This window comes from Amia ocellicauda, chromosome 12, assembly GCF_036373705.1.
Source record: "Amia ocellicauda isolate fAmiCal2 chromosome 12, fAmiCal2.hap1, whole genome shotgun sequence".
Classification (NCBI taxonomy): domain Eukaryota; kingdom Metazoa; phylum Chordata; class Actinopteri; order Amiiformes; family Amiidae; genus Amia; species Amia ocellicauda.
Window position 1 is genome coordinate 16755001 of NC_089861.1, and position 12469 is coordinate 16767469.

At 49.0% G+C, this 12469-nt stretch overlaps 1 protein-coding gene across 3 annotated transcripts in view; it reads left to right on the forward strand.

The window, feature by feature from the left end:
• Window positions 1-7703, forward strand: part of LOC136764431 (uncharacterized) — a 10947-nt gene extending 3244 nt beyond the window's left edge. For 2 of the 3 annotated variants that reach the window (XM_066718479.1, XM_066718481.1), the window contains exons 2-10: window positions 1-90; window positions 236-353; window positions 1876-2083; window positions 2890-2958; window positions 3046-4313; window positions 4807-5368; window positions 5588-6032; window positions 6743-7060; window positions 7274-7703. The exon at window positions 1-90 is cut by the window's left edge and continues 8 nt beyond it. In XM_066718479.1, coding sequence (XP_066574576.1) covers window positions 1-90; window positions 236-353; window positions 1876-2083; window positions 2890-2958; window positions 3046-4313; window positions 4807-5368; window positions 5588-6032; window positions 6743-7060; window positions 7274-7521 — 3326 coding nt within the window. In that variant the 3' untranslated portion in view covers window positions 7522-7703. The remainder of the gene's footprint in view (window positions 91-235; window positions 354-1875; window positions 2084-2889; window positions 2959-3045; window positions 4314-4806; window positions 5369-5587; window positions 6033-6742; window positions 7061-7273) is intronic. The other variant, XM_066718480.1, reaches the window with a different exon arrangement.
• Window positions 7704-12469: the final 4766 nt, after the last annotated feature.

Sequence of the window (12469 nt, forward strand, 5' to 3'; positions counted from 1 at the left end):
GGAAACAGAGGAAGGGTATCCCAGTGAAGGTTCCAGAGAGACTAGTAACTGAGGACGACGAGGACAGCCTATCAGAGCACAGCTACTCTGGTACACTATATAACACTTCAGCACTCTGTATAGTGACTCTGTTTAAAAGAGCCTCTTCTGGTACACTGTGTGTAACACTGTGTCTTTACTGTGCTCTCTGCAATATTCTCTAACACTCTCTCTGCCTTTCACTCCCTTCCTGCAGGTGCTCAGTGTGTGGGAGTGGGTGGGCTGTTCCCTGAGGGGGCGGGGGGTCCGGAGGCTGCACTGCCCCCCCCAGAGATCCCCTACTACATGCCGGACAGCCTGGGGAACGACATGTGGTGAGAGGGAGGGAGGGAGGGAGAGTTATGTTATGTGTCAGTCAGTGTCTCGGTACGTGTCAAAATGGGTTACATTATTAAAGGTATGATTACTGTACCAGCTGCTTTTCCTCAGCTCTGGGCCTGTCTGTTAATGCTGTTAAACACTGATGTAACTTATTTATGACAAAACAGCTTTTCTGAATTGACTGTACTACAGTAATCACGTGATTTAACCACTTCAACACTGTGACAGGCGCATGTACGTCAAATGAAAACCCTCTCACAATACATTGTCGTATCTGCGTACGTCAAGTTTCTTATTCTATTATCGGCTTCTCGGTCCAGCGTTTCAGGTTTCGTTCCCAAAGGCAGTGCTGGTACTGTGCAGTGTGTATTGAAAGCCGGGAGGCCGATCATGTGATGTTCTTATATAATCCCATGTCGTTTAGAGACAATCTAGTCTACCTGTGCGCAACTAGAAGTCTTATGTATTAGTGCGACAATTCATTCACCCTTTAAAAGTATATAAATAGTTTTATATTCTTAGCTAAAGGTATACAGTGCTCTGATGATACGTTCAGAAAACAGTGCTGAATACAAAGCAATGAAGCATCGTCTGCAGCAGCCAGATCCATCACAATGCTGCGCAGAGCCCTGTAGCGCATCTGTAGCGCTGTCTTGCAAGCTTGTTGTATTGAACATTTCAATAAATGGCACAGAGCAATCCGGTGATGGCACAGGTTTTGATAGTGACTGAGTTTGAGTTGATAATTACTGTTCATTGTTTATTATTATAGCGTTTCAGTGTATTGTTTATTTTCATGTGAGTTCCAGTGTATTGCTTATTATTTGTATTTGTGTTTCAGTGTTTTATATATTTTTTTTTGCATTTTAGTGTATTTTTTTTATTATTACAAAAGTTTATTTATTATAAAGTATAATATTCTAAGCTAAAAATCTATTTATATTGTATTTGTATTGTTTTCTTTGTTCAAAGAAAAAAATCCTTGTTTTATCTCTTTACTGAACATGGATATGTAGTACACAGGAGCATAAAGGGTTAATGAAAAACACACATGGTTCATTATTTGTATTTCATTCATCACATATTTTATAAAAGGGGGGGTGAGAAAAAGAGAGAAATAACAATTGAAATCACACAGAATTGCATGCTTTGAGTGTGAGCAGGGAGGCGTGAATCCGCTGTTCCCTCAGCTGGTCTCCGTGCCCGCGTGCCTCTCATAGTGGGGGCATCTCTTTCATGTAATTACAAATACTGTAACATATTTTGCATATGTACTCTATTATATACTGTACATTGCTGTATACATTATACATCTATACATGCATATTGCTGTATGGGTTGTATACACAAAACCACATATACTGAACTTTATGAGCCATTTATAGGGGGGATTTTCAATGGTAATTTACTACACGATTTTTCGCCTTCAGAACCAAACCCTTTTACATTGATGTCAAGATGTGACTCCAGTGAGTACTAACTTTCTCTCTGCCTTTTCTCCCTCTCTCTCCGCAGTGTGCCGGAGCTGCTGGAGGGGGTGTCAGGCTCGGGCGTGGGGCTGGTGCTGCGGGGGGGGGGCCTGTTCCACCCCCCCAACTGCCGTGTGGGCGAGGTGCGCTGTGGGGGGGGCCGGGGGCGGCTGTGTGTGCTGGCGCTCAGAGACATCTCCAAAGGCGAGGAGATCACTGTGGACTACAGCCAGATACAGCATTGGAGCACACTGGTGAGAGGGATAGGAGGGAGGGAGGGAGGGAGGGAGGGAGGGAGGAAGGAAGGAAGGAAGGAAGGAAGGGGATAGATAGGTAGGGAGGGAGGAAGGGAGGAAGGAAGGGAGGGGGTAGGGAGGGGATAGGGAGGGAGGGAGGAAGGAAGGGAGGGGATAGGGAGGGAGGGAGGAAGGAAGGGAGGGGATAGGGAGGGAGGGAAGAAGGAAGGGAGGGGGTAGTGACGGGATAGGGAGGAAGGGAGGGAGGGGATAGTGACGGGATAGGTAGGAAGGGAGGGAGGGAATAGTGACGGGATAGGGAGGGAGGGGATAGTGAAGGGATAGGGAGGGAGGGGATGGTGACGGGATAGGGAGGAAGGGAGGGAGGGGATAGGGAGGAAGGGAGGGAGGGGATAGGAGGGGATAGGGAGGAAGGGAGGGAGGGGATAGGACAGGATAGGGAGGAAGGGAGGGAGGGGATAGGACAGGATAGGGAGGAAGGGAGGGAGGGGATAGGGTGGGAGGAAGGGAGGGGATAGGGCGGAAGGAAGGAAGGGGATAGGGAGGGAGGGAGGATAGGGAGGAAGGGAGGGAAGAAATGAAAGGGAGGATGGGAAGGAGGGAGAGGGGAGCAAGGAGGGAGAAGGAAGGGAGGGAGAAGGAAGCAAGGAAGGATGGAGGGGTGTGAGAGACGGCACTGGAGCACACTGGTGAGAGATTGAGAGAGAGAGGGAAAGAGGAGTGGGAGAGAGAAAAAGAGAGTGAAGAAGACAGAGCGTGAGAGCGCTGGTGCTGTGTGTTAACCCGTGTGTCTCTCTGTTCAGGGGTTCCACAGTGGGGTGTCTCCAGCAGGCTTTGACTGCAACTCTGACCTAGAAAACGAAGGGAAGAAGGTGAGAGAGAGAGAGAGAGAGAGAGAGAGAGAGAGAGAGAGTGTATTTACAGTATTACAGTATTGACACGCCTTCTTTCTCTGTCAGCAGGAGGACGGGCGGGGAGGGGCCCCAGTCTCCGTGTCTCAGTACCTGCCCTCCTGGTCTCTCTCTCCGTCCTCCTCCACCTCCCACTCCACCCACAGCCCCCCCCCTGCCGAGCAGAGAGAGGGAGCGGGGCGAGAGGAAGAGGAAGTAGAAGAGAGAGAAATAGTTGAAGAGGAGGAGGAGGTAGAGGAACGAGGTAAAGGGAGGAAGAGGAGGAGGAGCCTGCGGAAGAGACAGAGGAAGGAGGAAAGTGTCACTAACAACCAACACAGCAACAACCACAGTGCAATTAGGAGCACCAGCACCATCTCCGGCTCCTCCTCTCTCTACCCCTCCTCCAATACCCCTCCTGTCCTCCCTGCCCCTCCACCTCCCCCTCTCCCTCCCTCATCCCTCTCTCTCTGGGGCTCTGACAGCAGGAGGCACCGGTGTCTATTCTGCAGGAGAAGCTACAGGAAGCTGGGGCGGCACCTGGAGCGAGCCCACCCCTACGAACAGGAAGTGACACGTGCGCTGGCTCATCGCAGGGGCTCCCGGGAGCGGGCAGCCATCTTGAGGGAGCTGAGGGTCAGAGGGGACTGTGGCTCCAGTGCTTTTCCCTCCTCCTCCTCCTCCTCTTTCCCCTCCTCCTCCACTTTCTCCTCTTCCTCCTCCTCTTTTTTCCCCCCACCATCTTCCTCTTCCTCCTCCTCCTTCTTCTCCTCCTCTCCCTTTCCCTCCTTTGCCTCTCCCTCTCTGCAGTTCAGGACAGATAGAGAGAGGGAGAGGCTGCAGAGTTCCCACTCTTTCGTCCAGCCACTACCCACTACCTCCTCCTCCACCTCCACTCATCCCTCTCTTCCCCTCTCCCTGTCCTCTTCTGACTTCCTGCCCTGCAGCTCCTGCCTGGCTCTCTGCCCTGCCTCCGAGCTGGGGCAGCACCAGATGAACTGCCCCCCTGTAACTGCCCCCTGGGGCAAGAGACGCAGTTTGAAAAGCCTGGAGGAGGAAGAAGGAGGAAGGGTGGAGGAGGAGGAGGAGGAGGAGGATGATAGAGAGAGACTGAGACAGAGGTCTACTTTGGTTTCTGTGTGTCCTGGAGGAGTTGGAAGAAGAGGAAAAAGGGGAGGAGGAGAGAGAGGGATGGAGGAAGAAGAGGAGGGGCAGGGGGAAGCAGTAGAGGAGGTGGAGGAAGCGGAGGCGCAAGGAAGGGAGAGAGAGAGAGACGGGGCAGGAGGAGGAGAGACGAGAGGTGAAGAGGAGCTGTTTGAGCTGCGAGAGATGGGCAGGTAAGAGATGGATGCAGGGAGAGTGAAGGATGAGGGGAAAGAGCAAAAGAGGTAGACAGAGGGAGAAAGGAAAAGGTAAATGGGTAGAGAGGGATACTTGCACAGCAGAAAAGGTAGACAGAGGATGCAGACAAGGAGAGGGAGAGGTAGACAAGGAGAGGGAAGAATAGAGATGGAGAGAGAATGCCTTTTGATTATAGAATCCCCACATTACTGTGAAATGACTGTAGTGTCCAGTCAGTCAGTGGGCCTCTGCTGCGATACAATACTCTACTGCAATATACTACACTGCTACTGTAGATGACATTGCACTGCAGTAATATTTACTACACAGCTACTATATACTACATTGTACAACTATATACTGCACTACACTGTGCACTATATACCACACTGCTCTGTTATGTACTACACAGTGTACTTCACAGTACTGCAGTTATATACTGTACTACACTGCACTACTGTACTAACCCCTCCCTTTCTTTCTTCACAGCCCCTGCTCCTCCTCCCCCTCCCCCCCCATTCAAAACCCCCACCAACGCCCTCCCGCACCCCCCCCTCCCCTCTCCCGCCCTCATCTCTTGCCCCTCCTCTCCGATCTCTCCTCTCTCACCCGCCTCCTCCTCTCCAAGCAGCAGGCAGCCAGAGCTGGGCTACAGCAGCAGCAGCACCTGCGCCAACGCCACACCAACGGTGGCCCGGCAGTGCCCCCCTCCCTGGCCGAGCTGTGGCGCTCCCTGTGCCAGTCCAGCCTGGCTCTCCTCATCCTGTTCAACCGCGGCCGCGAAGTCGAAGTGTCCAAGCTTCTTGTCTCCGCCTACCAGCAGCGCGGGCCCGGCCGGGAGCCGGCAAGCGAGGGGGGCGGGGTGGCCCCAGAGAGAGGGACAGGGAGGGACACAGAGGTGGGGGAGGAGGGGCTGTCAGGGTTTGAGAGAGCTGTGCTGTGGGATCTGCCCCGTGCCCCCGTCCAGGGCAAGAGGGGGAAGTGCCTGCCCCTGCTTTTCACCCCCCAGATGGAGCAGAGTTTGGATCTGTTGATACACACCAGGGCACAGGTGAGGAGGGAGGGAGGGAGGGAGAGGGAGAGAAAGAAAGAAAGAAAGAAAGAAAGAAAGAAAGAAAGAGAGGAGTCAGTCAGTAAGTCAGTGTATCGGTCTGATACACAGCAGGGCACAGGTGAGGAGAGAGAGGGAGGAAGGGAGAGCTAGAGAGGGAGAGGAGTCCATCATTGTGTTGCCCACTGTTATACCGTACTGACTCCCTCTCTCTGTCAGGTGGGGGTGGGTGATGAAAACCCGCTGGTCTTCGCTCGGCCGTTCCACAGCTCTTCCACGCCGCTTCGGGGGGGTGACGTGCTGCGCCTGCTGTCCCGGTCCAGCCCAGCCCGGCGCCCCCAGAACCTCACCTGCCTGCGGCTGCGGCCCCAGATCGGCCTGCTGTCCCAGCTGCTCTGGCTGAGCGATGGAGCAGGGAGAGGCGGAGGAGGAGGACTGGTAGGGAGTGTCCTCTCCTCGTCTCCTCCCTCTCCCTCCCCCCCGGCCCTACTGTCGCGCCTGCAGGGGTACCTGGATCGGGAGTGTGGTGTGACCCATGACCTCTCGGCTCTGGGGCATGACCCCCAGCTGCTGGGCAAACTGGGTCGGGTCCTGCTGTCCGCCGAGAGACATGGGCGTCTGTTCAGAGGGCTGAGCTTGGACCACGTTTGTCTGGAGCTGGATGGTCAGTCTTTGTGTGTGTGTGTGTGTGTGTGTGTGTGTGACAGAAACTTGAAAAGCACAGCATTTGTAAATTGCTATATGGCGAAAACCAGACTGGTGTCCTTTATTCCAAAATGTGCAATAAAAATTTGCCCTAATATACAGTAAAAAAACAACGTCAGGTGGACATCTGACGCTTTCATCAAAGAATGCCCTATTGGTTAGTGTAAACACGTATGTTAAAAAGTGGTTGTTTGGTCAAATGCTTTGGCGCCCACATTGCTTTTCAACTAAAAATTCAAACCTCTTTCTGCCTGAAGCCACAGTGCCGATCCACTGGTACCCTAGGGGCAGAGCACACACACAGGGCTGTGGGCAAGTTTGATTTAGGTATTGCTTACAAAATTTAGTATTTTGCCCAACCCTAATGTCTGGTGAGTTTTGATGTATAAAACACACCAGACACACTCCTGTTTAAGCACAGCTATCCATACTGCTGCTGTCCCTTAAAGTGCATTGCCGATGCCCACTGTCCTCTCTCTGGGCTTTGTCATTTCCTCTGTAATTTGTAATGCATTTTAAACTGGCTCAAGGGGTTATAGTTTCATGAAGTGGATGTGTTTTATTCCAGTACTTTTGATAGTTGTGGGGTGACATTGTTCACTTAGTTGGTATCATTGTTGTGACAGATACAATGTCTCTGCATTAATGTCTTTATTCTGTTGTTCTCAGTGCTTTCGGAGAACTCTGTGGACTCTTTCTCTGAAGAGGACGAAGAGGAGGAGGAGAGAGAGAGAGAAAGGGAGCGAGATATGGAGAGAGCAGTGGGAGTAGCAGGAGTCGCAGGAGGAGAGGTGGGGGGAGGAGGAGCAGGTGGCGGATGTGGCAGACGCAAAAGGACTTTTTCCTCCAAACCTCAGAAGCAGCCGCCCGCCCCTGCAGTGCCCCCCCCCTCTCGTAGGCAGAAACAGAGACGCCCCCCCCAGACCACCGGAGCGCCCTCCCCCTCCCCCCGCGGCAACGGCAAGAGGAATGGGCAGCCAAAACCAGGTGAGGGGTGGGTGGGGTGGAGAGAGTGACTGTGGGGGTCAGTCAGTGAGTCAGTCAGTCAGTGTATCAGTTTGTCACTTAGTCAGTCAGCGTATTGGTGTGTCAGTCAGTTTATCAGTCTGTCTGTCAGTCATTCACTTTATCATGGTCAGTGCATCATGTCCAGCTCCACTATTTAACCACCTCTCCTCTCCCCTCTCTCTCCGGCCCCAGGGAAGCGAGGGGTGCAGAAGCGGCCGTGGTCAGAGGAGGAGCGCCGGGCGGTGGAGGGGCAGCTGGAGCGTAACATTCGGCTGCTGCGGGTCCCAGCGAAGGCAGAGTGTGAGGGTGTGCTGCAGCGCTGCCCCCTGCTGGCCAGCAACCAACGCGACTGGAGGGCCGTCAAGTTCTATGTGCACAACCGCATCCAGCTGATCAAGAGGCGCCTGACCCGGGGAGAGGGGGCAGGAGGAGGAGTGTAGAGAGGCACTGGGGACAGCAGTGTGTGGCAGTGCCCTGACAATGCTGTTTACATCTGGAGACACAAACTCTCTCTCTCTCTCTCTCCATGGATGAGTTGTTTTGTTAGGTTTTTATTTTTTATTTTTTTTATTTAAGTTTCTTATTTTATTTGACAGACTGTGAAATAAACAGTGTTTTTCTATTCTGTCTATGACAGATGTGTTACTATATATGTGTGTGTGTGTGTGTGTGTGTGTGTGTGAGACAGTGTGAGTATCTGATTGTGTGTCAGCACAGGGGTCATAAAGCAAAGGTCATGGGTTCGATCTCCACATTGGCCAAGAATTCTTTTGTTCTGGGCTCCACACTTGAAGAAAGATATCGCTGCTCTAGAGGCAGTTCAGAGGAGAGCAACCAGACTTATTCCAGGTCTGAAGGGAATGTCCTACTGAAAGACTGAGGGAACTGAACCTTTTCACCCAGGAACAGAGGAGACTACGTGGGGACTTGATTCAAGTCTCCAAAAGGAATCATGAAAGGCATCGACCACATCAAACCAGAGGAGCTTTTCCAGATCAGCAGGGACACACACACCCGGGGACACAAATGGAAATCGGGCTCCAAGGCATTCAAAATGCAAAACGGGAGCCACTTCTTCACACAGAGAGTCGTCACAATCTGGAACAAACTCCCCAGCGATGTGGTTGAAGCTGAAAATTTGGGAACATTTAAAATCCGACTGGATAGGATCCTTGGATCACTTAGTTATTAATGAACACCAAACGAGCACGATGGGTCGAATGGCCTCCTCTCGTTTGTAAACTTTCTTATGTTCTTACTAAACAATTACTTCTTCCAATAATAGTGTTACAACCCAATCTGTAGATCACTTAAGTTTAGTTAAGAAAATAAAAGCACTGCTATCATCCTCATTAGTAGTATTAACAATATATTTAGTAATAGTTCTAGATCGGGACATTTATTAAATGTTATTAACAGGATCAATAGTTTGTTTTTGTGTGTGTGTGTTTGTGTGTTGGGGGGTGTTCCCTGTAGTACTGCGACATGACCACCGGGGGGAGCCCGAGGATTGTTAACAGCGAGCGCACAGCCGCAGCAATTTCGCAGTCAATCACTGATTCTCTCTTCCTGCAATTTGTAATACTATCTGCATACAACGTATTATTTGAGTGTGTGTTTATATATATATATATATATATATATATACCGTAATAACTATATTGAGGGATTGTACAAGTATTATTTTAATTGTATACAGTGAAGGGTATCTGTGTTTAGTTAACTTTAAGAGAGTATTAACATCGAATCGCATCGAGCTGAACACATGGGGAAAAACTACTGACAACGATCCCGACTTCCGCCAGACTGACCCCGCTGACCCCGTGACGTCACAAACTCGTTGTGCTGGCAGGAGTGCGCGGGAGTCGGACCCGTGTGGATGTGCAGGTGAGTGATCCTGTGACACGGGCAACACAGCGCACACCGAGCAGCTGTCCTGCCAAAGGTGCGCTGAGATGCGTTTATAGATTGCACACTGCAGGAGTAGCGCCAAAATGAATAAATAGCTCTAATGTTCTTAGTAGTAGCAGTTATAGTAGGAGTGGCAGGATATCGGTAACAGCAAATGTAGTGTAGTGTAGTTGTAGTGTTGTCATGTGTTTCAGTGTTGTGTAGTATACAGTGTGTTGTGCAATGTTGTTTAGTGTGTAGGGTCGTGCAGGACAGTGGAGATGTCGTCCAGATGCTTGCAGAGCTACAGGGAGCGCTGCCAAGAGTTCGGGTAAAAAAACAACCACACAGACACCACCTTTGTTGTTGTTGTTATCACTCTGTGAGTTGTGCAGGACAATGACCCCAAACATACAGCCACACTGGAGTGGCTTAAAAACAAAAAGGTCAATGTACTGGAGAGGCCCAGTCAAAGCCCGGACCTGAGTCCAATTGAGAATATGTGCAAAGAGTTGAACATTTCAGTTCACCAAATGTCCCCATCAAACTTGATGGAGCTTGAGCAATTTTGCAAAGAAGAATGGGTAATAATTGCTGTGTCCAGATGTGCAAAGCTGGTAGAGACTTATCCACATAGACTCGTGACTGTAATTGCTGCCAAAGGTGCCTCTACCAAATATTGACTGAAGGGGTGATTACTTATACATTCAATTATTTTCTGTTTTGTATTTTTAATTATTTTAGAACAATTTGCAGATTTTATTTTTCACTTTGACATTATGGACATTTTCTGTGTTGATCAGTGATTCAATCCTGATTAAATCAATTATGATTTTATATGAAAAGTCCAAGGGGGGTGAATACTTTTGAGAGCCACTGTATGTGTGTTCAGTGTCCCTCAGTGGGTGGCAGTGCTGCTGTCCATCGCCTCACAGCAGAAGAGCAACAGAGAGAGACGCAGGAGAGCTTACAGACTCATCTGTCGCATTTTGGTATGTATCCCCTATCCCTCTCTCTCTCTCTGCAGACTCACCTGTCACTCTGGTGTGTATCCCTAGATTCATCTCCATTTCTCCATCCCTCTCTCTCTACAGACTCACCTTTCACTCTGGTATGTATCCCCCCATCTCTCTCTGTTTCTCTCTGCAGACTCACTTCTCACTCTGGTGTGTATCCCTCCATTCATCCTCTCTATTTCTTCATCCCCCTCTCTCTACAGACTCACCTCTCACTCTTAATGCAATTAAGAGCCTACTAATCAGCATCACAATCATCATAACAGTAAAAAAAACTAGGGTAGAACTGTGCGACAGGGAGTTGCTGTTGGAGGCTGTGAAGTCTGTCACCACACTGCATGTTTATTAGGTCCAATTGCTGATCGGCAGGAGCTTTATTCACGTCGACAGCAAAAGCACATGAGAATATTTCCTCCTCAATTCTGGAGAAATCCTGAAAACCGCTGGTCAAACTCTGCACTCAGTGGTGAAATCACATGCACATATTTCCCAACACAGTCTCACAAGGGATACGTCAACAGGCTAAAGTATAAAGGATTGCTGATTTCTGGTGGAAACCACAATGCTTCCTACCACAGAGTACTACGAGATGGAATAAATAAATACATATGCGCTAATATTAGGCTACATAAACCTACTTAACATCATAATAATAATTATAATAATAATAATAATAATAATAATGCAATTTCTTCAATAAGCTAGCATTTGTAAGCAGGGCTATTATGTATGTATTTTTCAATCATATTAAAATGCATGATTATGCCATCCAGTACAATCAGAAAACATTATTATTTTTATTATTATTATTATTATTGTTATATAATATAGGTTGTTGTATAGCAATTGCCTGTGCACAACACTTCCAAACGCCAGTATTATCTTTTCCGGGTTTCTTGTTTAAAATAATTCTAACCTCTCTGGCGTCTGATTGGTTACTTGCCTTTAGTAGGCAGGACATATATGACACACCTGATTGGGTGATTTTTTCAGAATTCCAGCTCTCTGGGCTGTCACTTGTGCTTAGTCCGGCCTTCAAGAGGTAAATTACCCAATCAGGCCCGTTATATTTGGCCTGCCTCCTAAAGATAATAGTAACAATCAGATGTCAGAAAATAGCAATGCCTAACCGTTATCCCGTTGAAGTTTCTCTAGCGACACTGGATTGTGCAGTGACACTAGCAAGTCTGTAGGCTGTAGTGTAGGCTATAGACTAACTTTACCGCTTATGGAGGAAAATTCTCACTCAGGCCACATCTAATTTTATTGTACAGACCATGAAAACCCCTGCTCTACATATTCACCACTCACACTCAGGTGTGTAACCCTTCATCCCTCTCTCTCCTGCCCTATCGTCACTATTTATCCCTCCATTCACCGCCCCATCCACAGATCAGTCAGTCAGTGTGTATTTACAGTCCTGCATCACCCTTCCCCCACTCCTCTCTCACTCTCTCAGTGTCGAGGTGGTGTGGGAGGGCAGAGGTATGTGACGCTGGTGTTCCCCCCACCTCTGAAGGCTCTGCTGCGCTGTGTCTTCCCTGGGGAGTTGTGTGACTACCCCGACCCCACCCACCCCAGGGTAACTACAGAATTACACAACAACTACACCTGCTACACAATTTATAAATCAATCACAATAACCACTACAGCCACATCACCACAGTGATACGGACTGCAGCAACACAACACAGCACCACAACAGCAAGCACAAAAACTGCAGCAACAAAAGGATGAGCACAAGTGCAGCTGTGTGAGCACTGCTGTGTGTGTGGATTGTGTCAGTGCATGTTGCAGAGATATGTGTGTAACAGTGAGATTCAGTTTATTCTTGTGTTGTTGGTGTGTTGTTGTGTGTGACATGTTTTTGTGTTTGTGGTCGTGTTGCTCCAGGTGATTCACGTGACTCTGGCTGACCTTCTCCGCATGAGCCTGGAGGACTGAGGTGTCCCATGATGCACTGCAGGGCCACAGATGCACAGGAGGGCTGATACACTGCTGTTAATGTTACTGTTACTGATGTAGTTCGTGTTAATACTGTTAAAGTTATGCTTCTTCCTGTTCATATAGCAATTGTTCAGTCCGTATCAACACTACCCTGAATCCCTGTTTCCCTCTGTCTCTCTGCTGTTGTTTCACAAGTCAGATAATGTGGCTTTGTTTAATATTCAGACAGGGTTCAGCGTAATAAAGCAGGCGTGCTGCTCTGACCAGGCTGTTGTGTTCTTACAAAAAGAGCAGGTTTACAATGACTCTGCTGTCTCTCTTCTCTCTCTCTCCCTCCCCCCCTCTCTCTCAATGCAGTGTTAATGTATTTTAGTGTCCAGTCCTTCAGACAGTCAGTGTGTCTATTTTAACTGCCCCCCTGTATCTTTACTTTTGAGGAAAACATTTTTTTTTCGCTGTAGTTTGACTTTTTATTTGTGTTCTCTTTTTTGTTCACTGCACTGCAGTACCCCCTCCCTCAGTTATTCTGGTATTG